The 20915-nt window shown below is 37.2% G+C and overlaps 3 protein-coding genes across 6 annotated transcripts; 1 reads left to right on the top strand and 2 right to left on the bottom strand.

Moving 5' to 3' along the window:
* Positions 1-184: 184 nt before the first annotated feature.
* LOC105179516 (E3 ubiquitin-protein ligase UPL7) lies at positions 185-11188 on the top strand. 3 transcript variants are annotated; one of them, XM_011103167.2, is made up of 15 exons: positions 185-433; positions 560-682; positions 758-998; positions 1965-2548; positions 2815-3798; positions 3903-4225; positions 4781-5059; positions 5139-5391; positions 6368-6538; positions 6615-6707; positions 7297-7404; positions 8628-8744; positions 9649-9738; positions 9897-10009; positions 11100-11188. In XM_011103167.2, the coding sequence occupies exons 1-14, from the start codon at positions 410-412 to the stop codon at positions 9978-9980; spliced, it is 3474 nt and encodes a 1157-aa protein (XP_011101469.1). In that variant the 5' UTR covers positions 185-409; the 3' UTR covers positions 9981-10009; positions 11100-11188. The 3 variants fall into 3 exon arrangements, 1 of the variants encoding a protein (XP_011101469.1); XR_002286350.1 differs by lacking the exons at positions 9649-9738; positions 9897-10009; positions 11100-11188 and having other exon boundaries at positions 6615-6693; XR_849300.2 differs by lacking the exons at positions 7297-7404; positions 8628-8744; positions 9649-9738; positions 9897-10009; positions 11100-11188 and having other exon boundaries at positions 5139-5381; positions 6615-6693.
* Positions 10342-13044, bottom strand: LOC105179518 (GDSL esterase/lipase At5g03820). The gene is made up of 5 exons (XM_011103168.2): positions 12452-13044; positions 12227-12357; positions 11916-12146; positions 11142-11397; positions 10342-10922 (listed from the first exon to the last, which is right to left on the bottom strand). The coding sequence occupies exons 1-5, from the start codon at positions 12693-12695 to the stop codon at positions 10729-10731; spliced, it is 1056 nt and encodes a 351-aa protein (XP_011101470.1). The 5' UTR covers positions 12696-13044; the 3' UTR covers positions 10342-10728.
* A 1573-nt stretch (positions 13045-14617) lies between these two features.
* LOC105179515 (threonine dehydratase biosynthetic, chloroplastic-like) lies at positions 14618-20526 on the bottom strand. 2 transcript variants are annotated; one of them, XM_011103166.2, is made up of 8 exons: positions 19955-20524; positions 19240-19419; positions 18669-19145; positions 17823-18071; positions 17663-17736; positions 17462-17579; positions 15205-15339; positions 14618-15124 (listed from the first exon to the last, which is right to left on the bottom strand). In XM_011103166.2, exons 1-8 carry the CDS (start codon positions 20411-20413, stop codon positions 14984-14986), a joined length of 1833 nt encoding a protein of 610 aa, XP_011101468.1. In that variant the 5' UTR covers positions 20414-20524; the 3' UTR covers positions 14618-14983. The 2 variants fall into 2 exon arrangements, with proteins under 2 accessions (XP_011101468.1, XP_020547012.1); XM_020691353.1 differs by lacking the exons at positions 14618-15124; positions 15205-15339 and adding an exon at positions 16599-16949 and having other exon boundaries at positions 19955-20526.
* Between the last annotated feature and the right edge of the window lie 389 nt (positions 20527-20915).

Below are 20915 nucleotides of genomic sequence, written 5' to 3'. Positions count from 1 at the left end.
TAATTATAGTTTTAAAAATAAAAAAATGAATTTTTTAAGAGGAGTAATTTTATTTGGGGCGCCAAAAAGAAAATAAGAACATGATTTAAATATATAATATAATTTATAAAATATTAAATAATGAATACACTTTATTTTGATGAACATAAATTTATGGAAGATTAAGTTCAGTTGGAGAATCAATTTCGATTCTGATCAGTAAAAAAGGAAAAGCCGGCCGGCTAGAAAGAAGAGAACCGAGGAGAATTCGCGGACCGGCACATCATCGTCATTGTTCTGTACTTCAAAGAGAAAAGAGACGTTTTGATCAAATATGCACGAAATTATTGAAGAAAAACTCATCAAGAATCTCAAGAACTAGAACCTTAAAGGCCTCGTTTGGATCTCTCCGTTTTGGTCACGGAGAACCATGAATGAGTCTCGTAAACACCAGGTCCGTCCCTGCCTTCTCTTACTCTTTTTCATACTTAAATTCTCGGGCTTCATGTAGAAATTGTGTCTTTTTTTTGTGATCAATCGTCGGCTGCATGACGAATTACGGGTTTGAATTCATGATCAGGTGTCGCTGCGGGGAGCAAGCGCCAAGGAGATTACGAGGGATGCCCTTCTGGAGAGGGTTAATCAAGAAAGGGAGCTCCGGAATTATACCAGGCGAGCAAGCGCCGCCGCGTTGCTAATTCAGGTTAAAAAATTTGATCTTGTGAGTTAGAAAACCTAATACGGAATTGCTAATGTAAGAATGTTGACGTGCTCACAGAGGGTCTGGAGGAGGCATCATGAGACGAAGTCGGTGGCGTTGCAGCTCCGGCAGGAGTGGGAAATAATGATGAATAATCGGGCTGGTCCGCTCACCAGAATGCAGATATCGAGGGAAATTTTGAGACCCTTTCTTTTCTTTATTAACTATTTATCAGTTCGATGCGGGAAAATTGGTGCCAGAGATAGGGATTGTATGATAAATTGCTTCAGAATTCTTTTGGAGGGCATAACTCCGAAAGGTACATCATTGATTGAATATTGAGTTTCTGTTGTGTAAATTCAAGGTTATGTATGATTATTGAGAATGCATAGGGGAGGCAATGACATGCATAATGATTGAAGTCTTGTGGTTTCTAATCTGATCATTGTTACAAAACAGATCGTTCAAAGGGGGACGCTAGAAGAAAAAGATGTTATTTAACTGTCCGCATATTGGACTGCGCTCAGTTTGGATGGAAATCAATAAGGAAAAGGTTGCATAAGAAAAAGTGAAAGTAAAAGAACTTAGAGATTTATGTGCCCTGTTAAGATTTTAAAATTGACAAGAAAAAGATAAGGCGAGCAAAGAACAAAAATATATGGATTTTTGCCTTGTGGGGTTTTCTTAGAAAATATTAGACAACTAAGTGTTTGCATATTTCTGTATGAGATTCGGGCTTCATTAGTTGGTACCCCAATTAAATATTCCTCTTTCCTTCTCCCCTTACTCCACATTTTAGTTAGGATTAGGAAATACTATCACTTCTATTGTTCATTCTAGAACTTCAGTATGTTAACATGATTTGCTCAACGTTTTCAAAACGTGGATTGTTATTGAATTGAAGAATGTTGGTCTTTTACAAGTGACGACACGGTATCACAGCTAGAGCAGGCCGTATGCGAGGGCTGTTAGGAGATCATATATATCAGTAGCTGCATGAGTATATAAAACCTGAGTGTGTTTCCTTCCTTTATATACTTGAGAAAGTGCTAGGGGGCAGAAATGCAATTTAGGTCGCTATAAGAATTGAATTGTTGGATTAAGTACTTAGACATATATCAGCTCAATATAGGAAATCCTTCGTTTTTTTTTTTGGCAGACCTTTATATCTTTCTAACTTATGATAATACATGGACAGATTCTAGTTAGCTTCTTGGTTTTTTGTTTCTTTTTTTTGGTGATAAAATATAAATGGTTCTGATGTACTTATACCTTTGACTTGCAGATGTACATCAGAGCTTTTGCTTGTTGGCAACTGGTAGCATTGAAGAGAGACAGATATGGTTTCATCAATCAAAAAAGCTGATTTCTGTTTGCTTGTTTATTTTATCTGTGTTTGACTACTCCACTCAAAGGGTTCAAGATGTTGTGCTCACATCAACTGCAATGCGTTTATCAGTTCTCTTAACTGATCCAAAAAGTTGGAATTGCATTGCTGATGATGCCCGTGAAGATGCAAATACTGCAGTGAAAAATCTAGTGCAGTTTATTGGGAGTAAAAGAAGTGGGTTGTATAATTGCATCAGGAAATTCATTTGTAAATTGGAAGCTCCTGTTTCTTGTCAAGAGACGGTCTTTTGTCAGACAGATGATAGATTCTTGATAGTTGCCAGTGCTATAACTTTATCTTTGCGACCATTCCACTTAACAAACATGGACACAAATGATAATGGCATGTTGGAGTGTGCTGTGGAGCAGTATTGTGTCTCACTACTCACGATACCTTGGCTTCCTCAACGCTTGCCTGCAATACTTGTACCTGCTTTGAGACACAAATCAGTGTTATCACCATGCCTCAGGACTTTACTGGTAAGAGTTGGTAAACCACGTAAAAACTCCTGCATTAATAACCACTGAAAACATTGAAAGCATTTTTAGCTTGGTCAAGGGATTGATTTATTGCTCTAGTAACTGAACAACATGTTCTGGAACTTTTTGAATTTGTTTATTCTAAGTTATGTAGTTCATTCTTTAAAATATTTGTAATACAAAATGATTGTTCAATTTTATGGAACTTATAGCTTTCCTATATTAAAGCACTAGGGGGCTGATCAAACCATGGCAGGTGATGACAGATCGCAAAAGAGAAGATTTTGAAGGAAATTTCTGAGATGGATCAGCTGGACATAACCTCCAGAAAGATGCCACATGTTGGTTGGGCTCTTGCTAACACTGTGTGCCTTGCGACAGGGAGTTATATGAGTTCACTGGATTTGGGGAAGTTTACTGAAGGCCTAGACTATGCGTCCTATCTCCATGTTGTTATTTTACTTGCGGATAAGCTATTGGCTTCACTTGAAAACTTTGGACGGATGACTAGGAATACTGAAGAACTCCAAGCTGATAATGATACATCTGCTGAATCTGTTTTTCACATGGATGAAACCACTTGTGGATTCTCAAACCTGTCATATATGGACCTTTTTAGACCTGTCTGTCAACAGTGGCATCTTAAGAAACTCTTAGCTTTTGAAATAGATGCTTCTGGAAGTGGCGCTGATAATCTTCCATCAAGCAATCAACAGGATTCATGGAAGTGCAGATTGCTTGACGTAGCTTATTATTATTCATACATGCTTCAACTATTTTCAACTTTGAATCCTTTGCTCAAATCTTTGCCTGTCCTCAACATGCTCTCGTTCACCCCTGGATTTCTTGTCAGTTTGTGGGGAGAACTAGAAAAATCTCTCTTTCAACGACAGAAGCATATTGCCAATGCAAAATCACTTTATGCAAATAATATCCCAGGAGATATAAGTGATGGTGTTTCTGATGGAAGGCAAAAGAGATTTAGTAAAGACACAGGCTATAAATGGGCCAATGTGTTGCAAAAAATTACCGGAAAGGCACCAACAGAGAATGTTTTTGTGGACTCAGTCAATTGCCATTCCAACTTTAGCCAAACTGAGGAAGATCCTTCAGATAAGTGGGACATTGAGGCCCTAAGGCGGGGTCCTGAAGGCATATCGGAGGACATAGCTTGTCTGCTCCTTCTCTTTTGCTCCACCTATTCACATCTGTTGCTGATTCTGGATGATATAGAGTTTTATGAAAAGCAGGTTCTATTAAATTCTTCACTTAGTACATCTACATAGTGATAGTGAATTAAACTTGAACTTATACATGGTGGTAATGATTTATTAACATAAATTTAATTGATTAGGTCCCATTCACGTTGGAGCAGCAGCGGAAAATTGCATCAATGGTGAATACTCTTGTATATAATTCCTTACCCCGGGGAGTTAGTCCTCGGCACAGAGCTATTGTGGATTCTGCAGTTCGGTGCCTGCATTTATTGTATGAAAGAGATTGCAGGAGCAAATTTTGTCATCCTTCTTTGTGGCTTTCACCTGGTAACAATAATAGGATGCCAATTGCTGTGGCTGCCAGGACTCATGAAGTTTCCTCAGGTGCAGGTGGAACTGCCTCCTCAAGCATGGGTTCCGTCATTACTACTATGCCACATGTATTTCCATTCGAAGAAAGGTAAGTTCAACACAACAAGATCAGAATTCATTGTTGATAGTCGTAGTACTATTTCTGTCTCGACTTTGCTAATAGCTATAAGTTCTATGGTGGAGTTGCTTTCCAATTAGTTTTCCTAGAAACTCTCTTTTATATATCGCTTGGAAGTAAGAAATCTGAAACTTCATACTGCTTTCCACTTTTCTAGAATTTAAGCAACAAGCCAAAGCTACCAACCTATGTAAATTCATAGGAGCGAAACTTGAGATATCTGGTTTCTGCACATTTATAATCGAATATCTCTCTTCCCTTGGGATTATAGTAAGTAATTTATCTGTGATTGTAAAAGCCCCTCCAGCCTCTATGAAATGGTATTCTTTTCCTTTGACTTACATTTACTTTGGGATTACTTCCAGCTCCATGTTGAGTAGTTTCATGTTCTTATAGCACATGCTTGGACATACCAGTGAAATTCTTTTAATTTTTCACTTTTTCTCATAGACTCTTAAGCCAACTTATTTTCGCATTTGCTTTATGATTTCAAAGAATAATCTGAAATACTCCTGAATTTTTCAGAGTAAAAATGTTCAGAGAATTCATCAGCATGGACAAAGTGTCAAGAAGATTGGCTGGTGAAGGGACTGGACCTGGTGTGCGATCAATTGAGGTAGTTATTCGTCGCGGTCATATTTTTGAAGATGGACTACAACAACTGAATTCACTTGGTTCACGGTTGAAATCTGCCATCCATGTGTCCTTTGTTAGTGAATCTGGCCTTCCGGAGGCTGGTCTTGACTATGGTGGATTGTCCAAGGAATTCTTAACTGACCTCTCAAAATTAGCGTTTTCAGCGGAGTAAGTTCTCCTGTGCTCATGAAATTTTTTTAATTCATCCTTCTTGTTTTCTGATATGACTGCACTGTATGTTACTCAGGTATGGGCTGTTCTGTCAGACCTCAACTTCTGACAGGCTTTTAATTCCAAATACAACTGCAAGATTTTTGGATAATGGGATCCAGATGATTGAGTTTCTCGGAAGAATAGTTGGTAAAGCTCTATATGAAGGAATATTGCTTGACTTCTATTTTTCACAAGTTTTCGTGCAAAAGTTGTTGGGACGCTATAGCTTTCTGGATGAACTCTCCACTCTTGATCCTGAGCTTTACAGGAATCTCATGTATGTTAAGGTGAATGCTTTATGAAACCATTGGAATTTGTGAAAATATACAGTTCCCTGGTGTTTAGCGTGTCATCTCAATTTTGTTTCTTCTTGTGGAGTGCTTTATAGCATGGAACTGACATGCAACAAGCAGTCTTGATCTCTCCTCTTCTACTTTTTTTCTCTTAGATACAAAGCCCATCTGCAGTTTACCATCTTCACTGACCATTAAATAGAATTTTGAATCTTTATTGGTTCCTGCTCATATATCATAGGCCATTTGGCTAGTGCCTTCCCATCTTCATAAGGATAGGAGTTTGGCCCAATCCCTACAAAGGGCATGAGCATTTCGATGGGCTAGAATTAGATTTTAGTTTTTCATGGCGTTCATGGTTTGTGGTTTCATACTACCATCATATTTAATTACAAGGGAGGAGAGGGAGGGGGGCTTTTAGATTGCTTTGCATGGCAGAGAGAAGTTGGCATAGCAGAGTATGAAGGTGATGGTGGTGTTCCATGCAGAAACTTCATTCATTGGCAAGTAGTCTGTCAGAAAAGGGATTAAATATTGGTTGTTAAGGTTGAGAACTGGTGCTGCAGACAGAGAAAGCTAACTGATCCTGTGATGTCAGTTGCGGCAGATTTTGGTGATAGGACTCTGGTTTGAAGTATATATAGATGTCCAAGAAATAATTTGGCTGTTTACTATTTGCATTTTGGGTTAATCCCTGGTGCAAAAGAGGTGACATTTTGCAATAGAATGACAATTCAGACCATACACTTTGCGTGAACTATGGCTTTGCATGTTGGACATGTGATTTGCTTGTCATCATCTTTCTTTTTTAAACTGTTAAAAGTAGCATGGTTTTCCATTGATGTCTGAGTTTCTGTCTTAGAGTTTTGGTGGTTTGGATTCATCATATATCTTCTTGAGCAATTCTGTTACAAATGAGGTTGCGTAATTATGTTTGAAATTTTCTGATATCAACAAATTGCACATGCAGCATTATGATGGTGATGTTGAGGATCTTTCCTTGGATTTCACCGTTACTGAAGAATCACTTGGAAAACGACATGTTGTTGAACTCAAACCAGGAGGCAAGGATATCTCTGTGACGAATGAGAACAAATTGCAATATGTTCATGCAATGGCAGATTATAAACTTAACCGACAGGTATTGATGGGCATTCATGTCTGGATGAAGTTGGCATGCTTGTAATTGCTTATTACCTTATCACATTGAATTGCAGATACTTCCTTTCTCAAATGCATTTTATCGAGGGCTGACGGATTTAATATCCCCTTCTTGGTTGAAGTTATTTAATGCAAGTGAGTTTAATCAGGTATCTTCCTCTGACGCATTAACGTTTAGTTACTTATTTTGTCTATGTATAGGGCTGCAAGTGTACTGTATTTAGTTTTTTGGATCTGTTGGGAGAGCTCACATCATATAGTTCTAGGAAGGCTAGCACTCATATATGTATTTGAAGAAGTAGATATTGGATAATTATTGTAAATTTTCCAAGTTGACCATCTTTCTACAGATTATACTTATAATACAAAATGGTTTATCACTTATGTTGAATATGGTCTTTACATACCCAAAGAGGTTTTAGTGGAATACGGTCTTTACTCATCGAAAATGGTTTTAGTGGACAAAGTTTGCATAGCACTTTGAGGTGCTAAGTCAAGAAAAATGTTTCTTTTTTATAACAGATACCGGTCTTTTATACAAGGTCTCCATTTTACAAAGACTCTTGTAACTTCAATTGGCAATAATATTAATCATTGTTGCACATGATTACTCTATATCATAATCACGGTCCATCAAATTAACTTGTGCATGCATTTTATGCCCTTGACTTTTGTATTATACTAAGTTCTAGTTAGTCTGGACTTTCACTTCATGCTGATCTATGTTTTTGTTTGCAGTTACTTTCGGGTGGGGATCATGACATTGATGTTGAGGATTTGAGGAAAAACACACAATATACTGGGGGTTACAGTGAAGGGAGTCGAACCATTAAACTATTTTGGGAGGTACATGCACCTGATAGCACTTTAAGTACCTGTTTACTAATTGGTTCCCATATTTATGGCTGAATGAAACTTATAATGCTAGCATTCAAGCTGCACAATCCATTACCATTTTGTTTTTAAAGCAATTCTATTATTGATTGGACAAGTCTGAGGGCTTTTGATTTTCTTTTCTGCAAACTGAAATTTCTTTGAGTTCATTCTCCTGCACTCCCAATTCTACTATATACAAAGCTGCCTTGTTCAGGTAGGCCGAGGCTGCTGTGTTAACTGCTCTTTTCTTCAAAATCTGTTAAGCTACACCTCTGCTCTTACTCAACCTACTCAGAGAACCCAAAAGAATGTAGAGAAATTTTGCCATGTTTCGTGGGGAGATGCTCTCAGGCCAGCAGTGTTCTACATCTAGTCAACTGCTTCATGCTCTTTGGTTGAGTTTGAGCTAGAGCACAAAGTTACTGAAGGATACTTCTTAGCACCTAAGTCCTATTTTTCAGCTACAAGAAGAAACCCCATGGAAAAGTAGCACACCTGTTTAAGCATGGTTGCTTTCGGCTTGTAAACCCAAATGGTTGGGAGATTATAGCTGCTCAAGTTGTCCGAAACTCGAACTTACTCTTTAAGAACCAACAAACTACTTTAGTTTGATTATCTCAATTTCATTACAAAGCTCATAGAAAAACAATGAGCAAGAGCTGTAAGAAACAAGAGGAAGATGAGAAATGCATTCTCACGGTACGATCACATCAGTTCTCTAGCATAGCCCTCAGCTCGGGGCATTCTGGTGGTAGCGTACAACACTTTCTTAGAGGATTATGCGGCTTTACTGCAACAAATTGATTTTGCTCTTCCTCATATTGAAGTTCCTACAATTTGGTGGTTGTATGGTGTTCTTTGTAGTACAATGAGTCTGATTTTCTTGGACCATCAAACTTGGAGACTCTCTGTGTGATGAGATGATTTTACATATTTTCTTATAGTTGGAATTTTCATTTTTGAGCATTGCTCGTTGGGCTACTAGTTTTTATGGCATTAATTCGAGCTTGCTTATCTGTCGAAAACCAAAGTGGACTACAACTACATAGATATGTCTGTTTAATTGCAGGAATTGGTTGTATAAATTGATTGCTATATATCTGTATTCTGTATCTTCTTTTTCCATGATACCAGTTATGCTGAAATTGTTCATCTGTAGCTTTTAGGTTATAATTTGGTTTGTTTGTTCATAGGTATTTGCAGGATTTGAGCCAAGAGAGCGCTGTATGCTTCTCAAGTTTGTGACCAGCTGTTCTAGAGCACCTTTGCTTGGGTTCAAACATCTTCATCCAGCTTTTACTATACATAAGGTATTTGTCAACTTCAGTTCATTTGTTTAATGTTTCATAATGATGGGAATTCTACCTGGGTTCACAGATTTATTCAGGGCCATCAAACTTTTATTAATTGCCTTTTCATGTATTAAAACATTGGAGTGATTAGAATTAGGAAGTCTTTTCGAATCTAATCAGACAATTTTTTGGTCATATCCGGGCCTATAAGTATGAGTGATGAATAATAAAAATTTAGACCCATTTAGTGTTATTTTATGTAACACAGGTATATGACTGGATGAGTAAACGAAATATATATGTTATTTGACTTGTCCTATTTAAAATTTAGACCACAATCTTTCAAAAAGCGTTCTGAGTGAGTTATATTTTTTATACTTTATTTAAGAAACTTTACCCATCTATAAAATAGATGGGGCATATCTCACCAAGATAGATAAAAGTATCTCTATGATCCAGATTCGAAATCAATGTATCTTGCTTGATAGCAATTAGTTTATAAATGAAAGACCTCATGTGATTTGGAGGATTTGGTTTAGCTAGACTTGGCAATCTGTTCTTAGGCATTTTTGGCCTTTCATTAGGGTCCACCTAGTGTTTGGGTCGCTCTTTTAGAAGCATTTTTCATGAATTACTCTTGTTGGTGCATTTTCTGATTCAAAAATCATAATCGAACATATAAAAATGGGGTATTGATAATTTTAAATTGGTAAGTGGGTAAGCGTTATTGATTTTTCAACATATCAGTTAATTGGCTTAAGAAAAGATAAGAGAACAATTATCAAGGAAAATTATTTACTCCCACCAGAAACCAAAATGTAGAGTACATACGTGGCCTAAAACTCTGAAGGACATCCAAGATATTGAAAGCAACAAGAATGCAATGTACATGTATCTGACTCAAGAACTTGTGATTAAGTAGGTGGCCTGTGATGCTCCTCTTTGGGCTTCATTTGGAGGACAGGATGTGGATCGACTTCCATCAGCTTCTACATGTTATAATACTCTGAAGGTACTGTTTGTATGGGCATATAATGGTTCATTCTTAAGGTTGTGGGATCTTCTGGTGATCTAGCTATATTTTCATCATCTAACGAGAATGCTTCTATTACTTTGTCAAATCATTAATGGATATTGCTTTTGATCTTTTGGTTCATGTAATGGATACAGCTTCCAACATACAAACGTGCGAGCACTTTGAGAGCAAAACTTCTATATGCCATCAACTCGAATGCCGGATTTGAACTTTCTTAGTAGCTTGTGACAATGAATCCGATGATAAGGTTGGTGTCTATTTAATGTTGATTTTGTGTTGTATATTGCTTTAAGTGTTGTTATATTATATCGTCTTTGAAACAATGAATTTTTTCGATGGTTATGTAAATTTGGGTTGGAGAATTACACAATGTAGTGCCCTTCAGCTCTTAGCATTCAATTTCACTCTTAAAAGTAGGTCCTATTGATGCTATCTTGTTGCATTGTGGATTCATTGATACCGCTTCTTCATAATGGGTGGACGGGATGCTGAAATATAATCAATCTGAGCATCACACAATTTTTTCCCAACTATACAGAAATTAGATGCAATGCTTGTTGTGTTCCCCATACCCTTAGGTTGTCATCCTCTCTAACTGCGTTCCTGGTATTTTGTCCATTCATTAAGAAGTTTACAAGTAATCCTCACTGTGAGAGAATCTTGATATCAGACTATTTTGTTGGAATTGAACTCAAGGGACTGAACTCGTGACACCTGAGACTTACTAGTTACTAGTTTGCATGATGTGGTGCTCTCTTTCTTTAACTTATAACTCATATAAACAGCAGATTTTGAGGTTGGATATCTTAGTCTACTTTACAAAGCTTAGACTGTCTAATAGCTTAATACATTAACCAACTTCAGGAAATGAAACTATCAGTACCACCTTAAAAGCTCTAAGAGCATATAATATATCAGCGGATGATTGAAGTGGAACTAGGTGATTGCTGATACTGCATGTGGGCACTAGGAGATGAGATCAAATCCCTGTTCAAGTAGATCTTGGGCCAACTTTTCATTAGCAGCTTCAGACGGGTGGAATCCATCCCAGAAAACATACTCTGTGGCATTTGAGCATGTCCCCACTGACCTTGTATTGCAGAGAAATGATGTCTCAATTATACCTGTCCCACAACAAGCTCTTCTTGATTCGAAGAATCCTGGAGATTAGTATAAAACTCGTAAGATACATTTGGATGACAATTAAAAGTAAAGGATGTGAAGCAGAAACTTCTTTTGGTGCATTTGGTGTGAATTCGCATCATGTTTCCTCTTTGTTAGATACTTTCTTTGGATGGTATGATTTTAGCTGACAAAATTGTCATATGCTCATGTAGGAGTCTTTAGTCATCTTGGGATCTTGTAAATTTTTGACATACCACTATCGCTCGGCTTTGCAATCATATCCAGCAGAGGTTGGTAGATATCAAAAACCACAAGTTTCAGTCCAGGATGCTTGGTCTTCAAATATTGGGATGTGGTGTTCAATTTATTGTTAAATGAAACAGCATCTTGGTTCATCCTTGCAACGCACTGGTTGCTTCCTGAACCAAATAAAGTAATGGCTGCTGGCAAGCATCCAGTTGGTGGCAGAGATGTAACTCCAATTCTCCTCGCTCCTAGACTGTATAGATTCTGTGAAAGATGCATGATTGCTAATGTCAATATACTGCTGAAAGAAACTGTGTTGTAAGTATCATACTAACATCTTATATGACTTTGTAAATCATTTTTTAGCTTGGAGCTAGGTGTACTCTGTGTTTGTCATGGAACCAAATATATAGTTAACAACAGTGCATTTTACTTATCTTTAATCACGTTTCCTTGTAAAAACTTGTTTTCATTTGTACGTACTAATAGAAAATTAAAATAACGATGTGTATATTTTGTCTTTTCCCGCTGAAGTTCTTCAGATGCTTTATGCTACACATTTTTCGCGACTGTAGACTAGTGAATTTTGAAAATGCTACGACCATTATCTATGTGGCCTTTTAAAATCTTTACAAAGTTTCTGAGCATTGTCACTTGATCAAGTTTTCTTTTACTGATTTACTGTGTTTGAAAAGGAAAAGGATATGCAAACACATATGTCGGTATTATATTTTAGCAATGTCAGTCATATGGCTGCCAATACCAAGTATAGCAGGTTTTACCTGGATTAAGGTAGAGTAGGATCTCATGAGAATGTCTGAGAACTGATCTAGGGAGTAAACTTTGAGTAATGGATTGATGTAGTAATTCTGAATGAAATCACTGGTCCCTGCACTTATGAGATGGATCCCTCCTGAGAATATAGCATTAGCTTTCGCTCTTCCTACCATACTCACCACTTTTCTCTGCCAATCCCTGTAATATTCTAACTGCTGTGCCAATGTCAAAGCCCGCTGCACATACAAATTCAAGTTAGTGGTCTATGTGTGCGTCTTAAACATCTATATATATATTTATATGATCAAGTCCTTACATATAGCTGTCCTGTGGGTTCATAGTACCCAGATGCAGCAGAGGCGAAGTTGACCCCAGTAAGTATATTTCTCCCTCTGGCTTCTTGGCTAAGGTACGCAGGTTGATATGAAGTGAATCCAAGGTACTCAGCTGTGGATACATAAATACAAATGAATTAAATAGGTGATGCTGCGTATTGGAGGCACCAGTACTCTGTGTGTGTGTGTGTGTGTAAATTACTTACCAGTGAAGTCTGTGGCCAGCTTTCCATTGCAGAACCTTCCTGTAGGTTTATGGGTGACGAAGTCTCTTCCATAAGGAAGGAAGTTTGCTTTGACTAACGTTTGCAAATTGTTGTTGTTTCCAACATCAACCACAGAGTCCCCGAAGAGTAGTAGCGCAGGAACTAGAGGATCCCCAACTACTACTACTACTGATGACACCATGAAAACAAGAAATGCAGCTGATATGCATCTTCTCAACCCCATTTTTTTTACTAGTGTTGCTGGTCCTCCTGAATTGTAAAGAATGGGAAGGGAAATTTATGGATCAGTAAAGGTCAAAATGCAACAAACTGTGAACAGCTTAGTTAGGCGTCTCCTTCAATAAAGTGACTTCAAATTTGTCATTTTCAAGAATGTAGATGTCTGTTTTGAACTCATTCAAGGTTAGAGGACTTTGGGGGATCTGCAGAGCAAAATTCGCGTGACATGAACATGTTTCGTGTAGGATTTGTCTCTGTTTGTTTTCCTGATTATTAGCTGCGGCAAAATGGGTGGGTGATGGATGAGAGTGTGACACAGCATGAATTGCACGCTTATCAACCTCGAGACAAAAAGGAAAAGAAAAGTTTCAGGCTTTCTATGCTCTCTACATGATTACGCATGTTATATAGCTCTCAATCAGCAAAACCATGTTGTTTCCCCACATATACGGCATGTAATCATGCCACCAAATCTGGAATTATTATTTTCCAACTGTTGCAAGATCAGTATTGTACAGTTGATAACTAACTTGAATATGAAACCCCTTCTTTCTATAAACAAGGGTAAATTATAATGAATTTTCTGAGATTTGTTATAATTGTATATATTCTTTTATTTTTTGAAAATTACAAATGTCTTTCTGGGTTTGACAATTTTTTTTAATTATTCAAATAATGAAAGACTTAAATTATAATTATTATAAATTTCAGAAGAATATGTTATAATTTGACAAACAGATAAATGGGAAGATATTCTATCCTAGTGAGTTGTTAAACGGGCCAGGTGGACACGTTGACTGGCCCAAGAAGGCCCAGCAGCCCGATCCCACGAGAGCTCATATAGAATGAGCTAGCCAGACTATATGATGTCGTCCTAGGAGAGGAGCATTCTCGAAGTTTCTGAAAGGGCCTGATCCACCCCAAGTGGGAAGATGAAGACAGTATCACAAAGGAAAAGAAGCCTTATATTATCTCTAACGGACACCCTCAAGATGCACAGCAGGCTGGGATGGTCTGGGCTGGACTGGTTCAGCCCTGCCTAGGCTTGAATTAGTTAAATAAAAAACAAGCTGGTCCAATCTAGGCCCGATTGGACCGGACTGGCCAATTCCAAATATCAGTACCTAGAATTAACCTAATCCAATGGGGCCTGGTCCAGGCTAGTGGGTCTCCAATTAGTCTAATTTTTATTTTTTTTAGTAATACATAACATGTAATTTTTATTTTATTTTTCCAAATTGACTAGTAGATTTTCTAAAGTTCTACTATACTAATTCATTGATACTCTTTGTTTATTCTTTTCAAAGTTTATCTTAAGTTCTTTTTGATTTGATATTACCTAAGTTTATTATTGTAAGTTTGTTGGTCAAATAATTATTTAAGTTCCTACCTAATTTAACTATTTTTTTTTAAGTTATTAATTTTTTATTGTAAATATTTGTTTGACTTAATTTATTATTTATTTTATAAAATACTTATGAATCTATATAATTATTCAAAAGATACCCAAAGGTAAAACAGGCCCAACTGACCCTGATATGAGCTTGGTCCGCACTTGAACCAGGCCTCAATTGGACTGGTTAAAATGCCAAGCCTGAATTTAAAAATGGATCTAATTAGGCCATTTTAAGATGCAAGACCAGCCAAGAATCCTATTAAGCCGGTTTTGGACCGAGTTTATTTCAAGCTGATTCGTGCGAGTCTTGGATCGCCCTACCCAGTGTGCACTTTGAAGACACCCTCCGTAAGCCTTGTACCTATCTGTAGGTTTAGGCAACGCTTCTCAAGAGAGCCCTGGCAATTCAAGTGTTCATAAGAAACAAATTTGAAATAAGATGAGTGGGGCTTGCTCATGCGAGATTAGGCTTATTTCAACTCTTTCAAACGTAAAAGGTGCAAAATCAAACTATACTTGGAAAGTGGTGGTTGCTCAATTGGGCTGCTGCTGGAATGCAGAGATCCCATCTCCAAATTACTATTATACAAGCAGCAGATTCAACCTGATATATGTCCATGATTCAGAAGTATAATTCTAACCTGAATGTTAAAACTTCTATTTTATATCCCACACTTTAAAAGGACTATGTTACAGAAAACAACTGGCTGTGAAGCAAATCCTTTAGATTAATTCACAACAGATGGAAGTTGGAAGTTGTAAAATCACAGAGAAGACAAGAAAGGGTCAAGGACAAACCAAAAACTCATACCACCCGATCCACTTGGGAAGATGGTATAAAAAAGCTTCAACTGATAAATCAATCATCAATGAGTCTGTTCTGATTGTAGACTCCATCATCGCATTAAAAGCTGGAATGCTTCATTACTGGATTCCAGTTCATACTCATACCCAAGACTATTCGCACGATCCCGGAACTCGTCCATCTCATGTTGAGCTACTTGGATACCCACCAACACATTTGCACCAGTTTCTCCCTATTGATACATTGAAAAGGTAAATTTTGTGTACATAAAGAATAAGAAGATATGCATAGACAAGTTTCGGAGATCACGACCTGCCCACGGTAATGGAACAAACTTATATTCCAACGTGGACTCAAAGCATCCAAGAATTTCATCAAAGCACCTGGCCTCTCAGGAAAAACGAAACGGCACAGCAGCTCGTCTTTGACATAGGATCTTCCACCCATCTGAAATGGATAAAAATCAGCAAATACATCAAGTACAAAATCTGTAAAGTGTATTGCAAACTAATACATACAGACTTTTCAAGTCAACCATTGAGAATACCTTCTCAACCAAGAGACAGACTGACATTACAGCAAGCTTAATCCTGTGTTGCTTTATTCATAACACATATTAACGAGAGGGACTATATAGTAAAATTTAAGTACCCTGTTTCATTCCTGGAGTAGAATCTAAGATTTAAAACACAAAATTAATTTGACAGGAACAAAAAATTCAACACAAGTTCATAGCAACAAACAAGATTAATTGGTTATTTCCTAATATGAAAAATATATTCTACATCACATGCTGCATCAAGATTGACATTTGTCCACCTTTGCTTTGGGTGACTGCAAACTATAATCTTGTCCATTCTCAAAACTTCCATTGGTATACCATTCCATTTATTAGAATTACTTTTTGTCAAACTTATTCAGGAATAATTCAACTCACAAATAAAGCTACTAACCATTAATGCTTCAAGAATAAAAATAGTTGTTTCCAAATTAAATCATTATTATCTTAATATAATGGGAACATGGTTTCACTCTAAGCAATCTATATTCCATCATTTTTACATAAGAGAAAAAATTGAATTCCAACAAAGTGACCTATACAAAATCTCTTTTAAGGAATATCTATATGAACATTCTCCATCAATTGTTGACTTATCAGTCTGTAAATTTTCTATAATACGTCTGGCCAAAGACATATTTGTACTTGGATTTTGAGACTGCTTTAAACAGAATAGCCTTTCTGATTGATAAGATCTTAAACATCCCAAAAGAAAAATCATCAGGTTATGCAGTCAAAAGTCTTTATAAACAGAGAATTTAAATACTCGCTAATATGCAGGAAACATATATGCATTTTGCTATTTCGCATGAAATAAGGCATCATGTGCCTCCATCAACTGGAGGGTGAGCATCAATACTTGCATTCGATAATAAACCATGACTGTATTAGTAATAAATAAATCACTCTTAACCGCTTATTCTTTACTATCATTATGAGTACTACCATTATATAAAATCAAAATGGAAACACCTCTTCAGTCATCTATTTTCATATCCTGGTATAATCATAGTGTTCACTTATCTTTTCAATTCCATGAATTTTACAGCAATAGATTGATCCATGCCCAAACCAGCTTACTGATTTGGTCAGAAAATTGCTTAAGTAGATTATGTACCATCTCAGGCGAACTCCAACATCTAGCAAGTTGCTAAACTAGGATGTTCATGAAAAATTTACTGAAGAAGTCGTACATCTTGGACACTTAGTTTAGGATATTGTTTACTGTGAACATTATTCTACAATCATTTTCTTGAAACAGAATGCATCTCAGACCCACCAATCCTCCAAGAGGGATGGTAGGCAATAGCACCACTGTCTTGAAACAAATTACAGAACCATCTATGCTAAAAAAAGAGACAACTATGTATTTACAGTTGTATATGAACCCAGTTGTTAAGAGATAGTTCACATGTATTTTTTCTAGCTTTTTCAAGTTTGATCAAGTAAACAAACTGAATCCATGCTTGTCATCTTCACTTGTGGGCGACAAGCTGACCTGAAAACCAGAGTTTCCAAATTAAATTTGTTGATGAGCAGTGCCATGGGCACAGTGCAAGGCCACTCTTCCATAGACAATTTACTGTACATGTGGAGTGCAAGCTTTCCTACAACTGTCACCTTGTATATACTTGTAAACCAAAATTGAAACAGCATCAATCTTAATCCAATCAGCAAATACTTACCAGCATGGTTCAAATTTTATTGAGAGTCACATTTGGATATGGATTTAATACAACACCATTCATTTAGCTAAAACATGCATCAAGAGAGTAACACTGAACAGAGAGTACACAAGCATGTTTGGTTTAATCTTAACTAACGTGTCAAGCTTACGTGAAAAAGCCAAAAAAAAAAATGAAGATCAATAGTACCTATGTTCATAGCTCATCCTTCTCAAAGCCTCAAAAATTCATAAAAATACATCAGACAGATGAAACAAATCGCTCCACGAGCACAAACAAGTATTAGAAGTCAATTTCCATTTAGAAAAATGAAAAAAGTCCCTACCAAATGTCGCAAATGATCTTTGACCAAGTCATTTTCTGTAAGATTAATAGTCTGTAGTTGAGCTGATTTCATTCTCTTGACCATTCCTTCAAGTTCTAATTCTGTATGAAGGCCAACACTGTTGATGAAAGCAAAAGAATATGTAAATGAACATATTTTGTTCTTTGGGAAAATGAATGAATTACATGAATCATCACTTGCCTGTATAATACTAAAGCTTTTTCTTTATCTGAATTATATCTGTATTTGAATTCAGTGATATTCATAGGCCCCACCTGCAACAAATAATAGCAAGTACTTAAACTTGGAAAGAGTCACTAAGATTGAGAAGGAAAAAACCAACATGCATTACAAAACTGACAAGCTCGCAGAATTGTTTAAAGCTTCCAGGCTCCTCTGTCATGTAAGTCGCAAGTACTGCTTCACGTCGTCTACCAACATCTGCAAGTTCAGTTACCAATCTCAATCTATCAAAGTTCATGTTAGCTCCACTAGTCACTGCTACTACATTTGCACCCTTCAGTCCATAGTACTTGCAGTAAGCTTCCGCACCAGCCAGGGCAAGAGCACCTGCTGGTTCTAAAATGCTCCTTTTCTCCTCAAACATGTCCTGTACCATGGTAACTTAATAGTAAGAAGTAAGTCTCAAATTCGATGAGAAAATATATCCAAGCATCAATCATATAAAAACAGCCAAGTTAGTTGGTTGGTAAAATTGAATCTCGATAGTAGGACTACAGACCAGCCTCTGAAAATTGTCATGGAGATAATAAGAGTAATAATTATGAACAAAATTTACATCAGAGAATTCGAGGTTAGCTTCCTCATTCCTCGGCCAAACATTTTCTAATAAGAGTTTGTAAAAGGAGTTGGTGCTAGAAATCAATAAGAATCATTCTAAGTAGTAGTTCCTCACTACACGGTTTCAGTTCAAGCGACAGCCTCCTCGAAGAAATAAAGATATCACTCACACTATGCCTCACTTTTCTTAGAAGCACGAAGTGAATCAGGAATTTGCTGTTGATATGAGTGAAGGAGGGGTCAAATAGAGTTTCGGATCAATTTCTTTATTTTCTCTTGATTAGCTTAAACTGCCAAATAAGCATCATCGGTGCCAGAATAAGGGATCTGCTTCTGACCGATAAGGGATCTGGTTACAAGAAGGCATCAATAAGATATGAAAAGAAAAATAAAAAAGGCAGCTAACCTTTATTGATGCGCAAATAGCATCACGGCCAACAAGAACTATACCATCGATCAGTTCCCGGCAAAGACGGAAAGGCTCTTCACCAACCACTTTTACTGCTACTCCATCAGCAAAACCGCCCACTTGATCCAGCATAACTCGCTGGTCATGGTAAAGTGATAATGCCATTGCATTTGCATCGAATGGTTCAACTCCAATAATTTTTACCTCCGGAGAAACCCTTTTGACATAGGCAGCAATACCAGCTATAAGCCCACCACCACCAACAGGCACAAATATTGCTTCTATTGGGCCTTTCGTCTGTTTCACAATCTCCATTCCAACAGTTCCCTGCCCTATGATTACATCAGGGTGATCAAAAGGAGGTATAAATGTGCGGCCCTCCTCTTCAGCTCTCTTTTTGGCATAAGCTTGGGCTTCATCATATGAGTCCCCTACAAGTACAACTGTTGCCCCCAGTCTTTCAACCGATCTCCACTACCAGTACCAAGCAAAAGAGCTTCACAAAACGTAATAAACTGATTGTGGAAAATTAAGAAAAACATAAACATATGATTAAACAAGTAATAACCTTAATTTCTGGTGTAGTAACAGGCATAGCAATCACAGCATTGCACCCCAACCTCTGTGCAGACAATGCCACACCTTGAGCATGATTTTCTGCTGATGAACAAATTACTCCTCTTTTCAACTGTTCCTTTGGAAGTTTTGCCATCATATTATAAGCACCTCGAAGCTTGAATGAGAAGACCTGCAAAGCAGATGGTCAGGATATCTTAACATTTTACTGTTTTTCAATCCAAAACCTCAGTCACAGAGAAGTCAATCTGCTAAGTATCAATGGACAGGATATTAGAAATGCTCTCCTGCAATAGACTTAATCTTGGTTGAGGTGCTAGACTTCCTCAAATTTCGGAATCAATTGGAGTTCAAAATATACCCAAAGCCTTATAAGTTACAGAACAATACATGAACACGAGCAAGCTGCATCTTTTGAACCATGCCGGTTGCAAGATTAGCAGATAACTAATACTGAAAGAATCACAATGATAATAAAAGAAGACATTGCTTCATACACATAATGCCAGAAACTAAAGATCTTTATAAGTTTAATAAACTATTCCAAACTTAGCTGAAAATTGGAACCAAAATCCAGGGTTTGTTGACGATTTCAAACTGCTCATCCAGGCAATTAACGCACACAAGCATGCATATATTACCTACGCAAAGAGACACATAAACTGGTAAGACACACATACAGACGCGCGCATCAATGAAATACATACAGGCTGAAGATCCTCTCTCTTGAGCCAAACATTGACCCCCCACCTCTCGGAAAGCTTCGTCGCCAGCTGCAACGGCGACTCATACGCCACATCATACACCCTTGACGCCAGTATATTCGTCAAATACTCCATTGCATTCAGCGTACCGTCGTTAACAACAGTTCTACCCAGATTCTCATTCGGCAACATATACCCGCTGTCGCACTGGAGAGAACTTGGAGAAACTCTCAACAGAGGCGCCGACGGCGTGGAAGGAATCGGGCCATTCAACGGCGGAACCCTAGGAATCTTTTCGGCCGAGGGTAAAATCTCCGCCCCCGGATTAGACAGAGTGGCATAGATCAACGGCTTTAGGCGGGAGCACTTAACGGCATTGGAGGATGTGCTGACGGCATCCTTGGTGGAAAATTTGGCGTGAAGGGGGAGTGATCGCGCAGGGACAAAGCGAAGAACTTCCATTTCTGAATACGTCGACGTTTTTTCCCCGCCGGCGGTGAGGAGAAATGCGGGTACAGATAGAAGACCACTAACGGCCTGCCCCAATTTATAAGGAACTTATTATTCTCTGTGGACGGCTGCACCGGTTATCAGCTCGAATTAAAATTTAGGACTACACTTAAGTCTTTTTCAATAATCAATTATTAGCGACAAACAAATCAAGAGATAATTACATAAAGATCCCTTGTAATTTAAAATATTATAATTAATATCTTTAATATTATTTTGTTGATATTAAATAGAATATTAAATTAAATAAAACACTCAATGATTTATAAATTTATTATAAGTCAAATAAATATTTTCATTAATTTACATTTATAAGAATGAAGATGTATCATTTTATATGAATTAACGTGTGAAATTGTAAAAATAATTTGCTCATTAAATATTTATTTAATATACAATAAACAGTAGTAAGTCAATTGATCATAAATATGAAATTTTGCGTACATTTTTTTTA

The sequence above is a fragment of the Sesamum indicum genome, unplaced genomic scaffold, assembly GCF_000512975.1.
Source record: "Sesamum indicum cultivar Zhongzhi No. 13 unplaced genomic scaffold, S_indicum_v1.0 scaffold00165, whole genome shotgun sequence".
NCBI lineage: Eukaryota > Viridiplantae > Streptophyta > Magnoliopsida > Lamiales > Pedaliaceae > Sesamum > Sesamum indicum.
The sequence above is the reverse complement of the archived record's forward strand: the minus strand, read 5'-3'. Positions and strand labels throughout refer to the sequence as shown.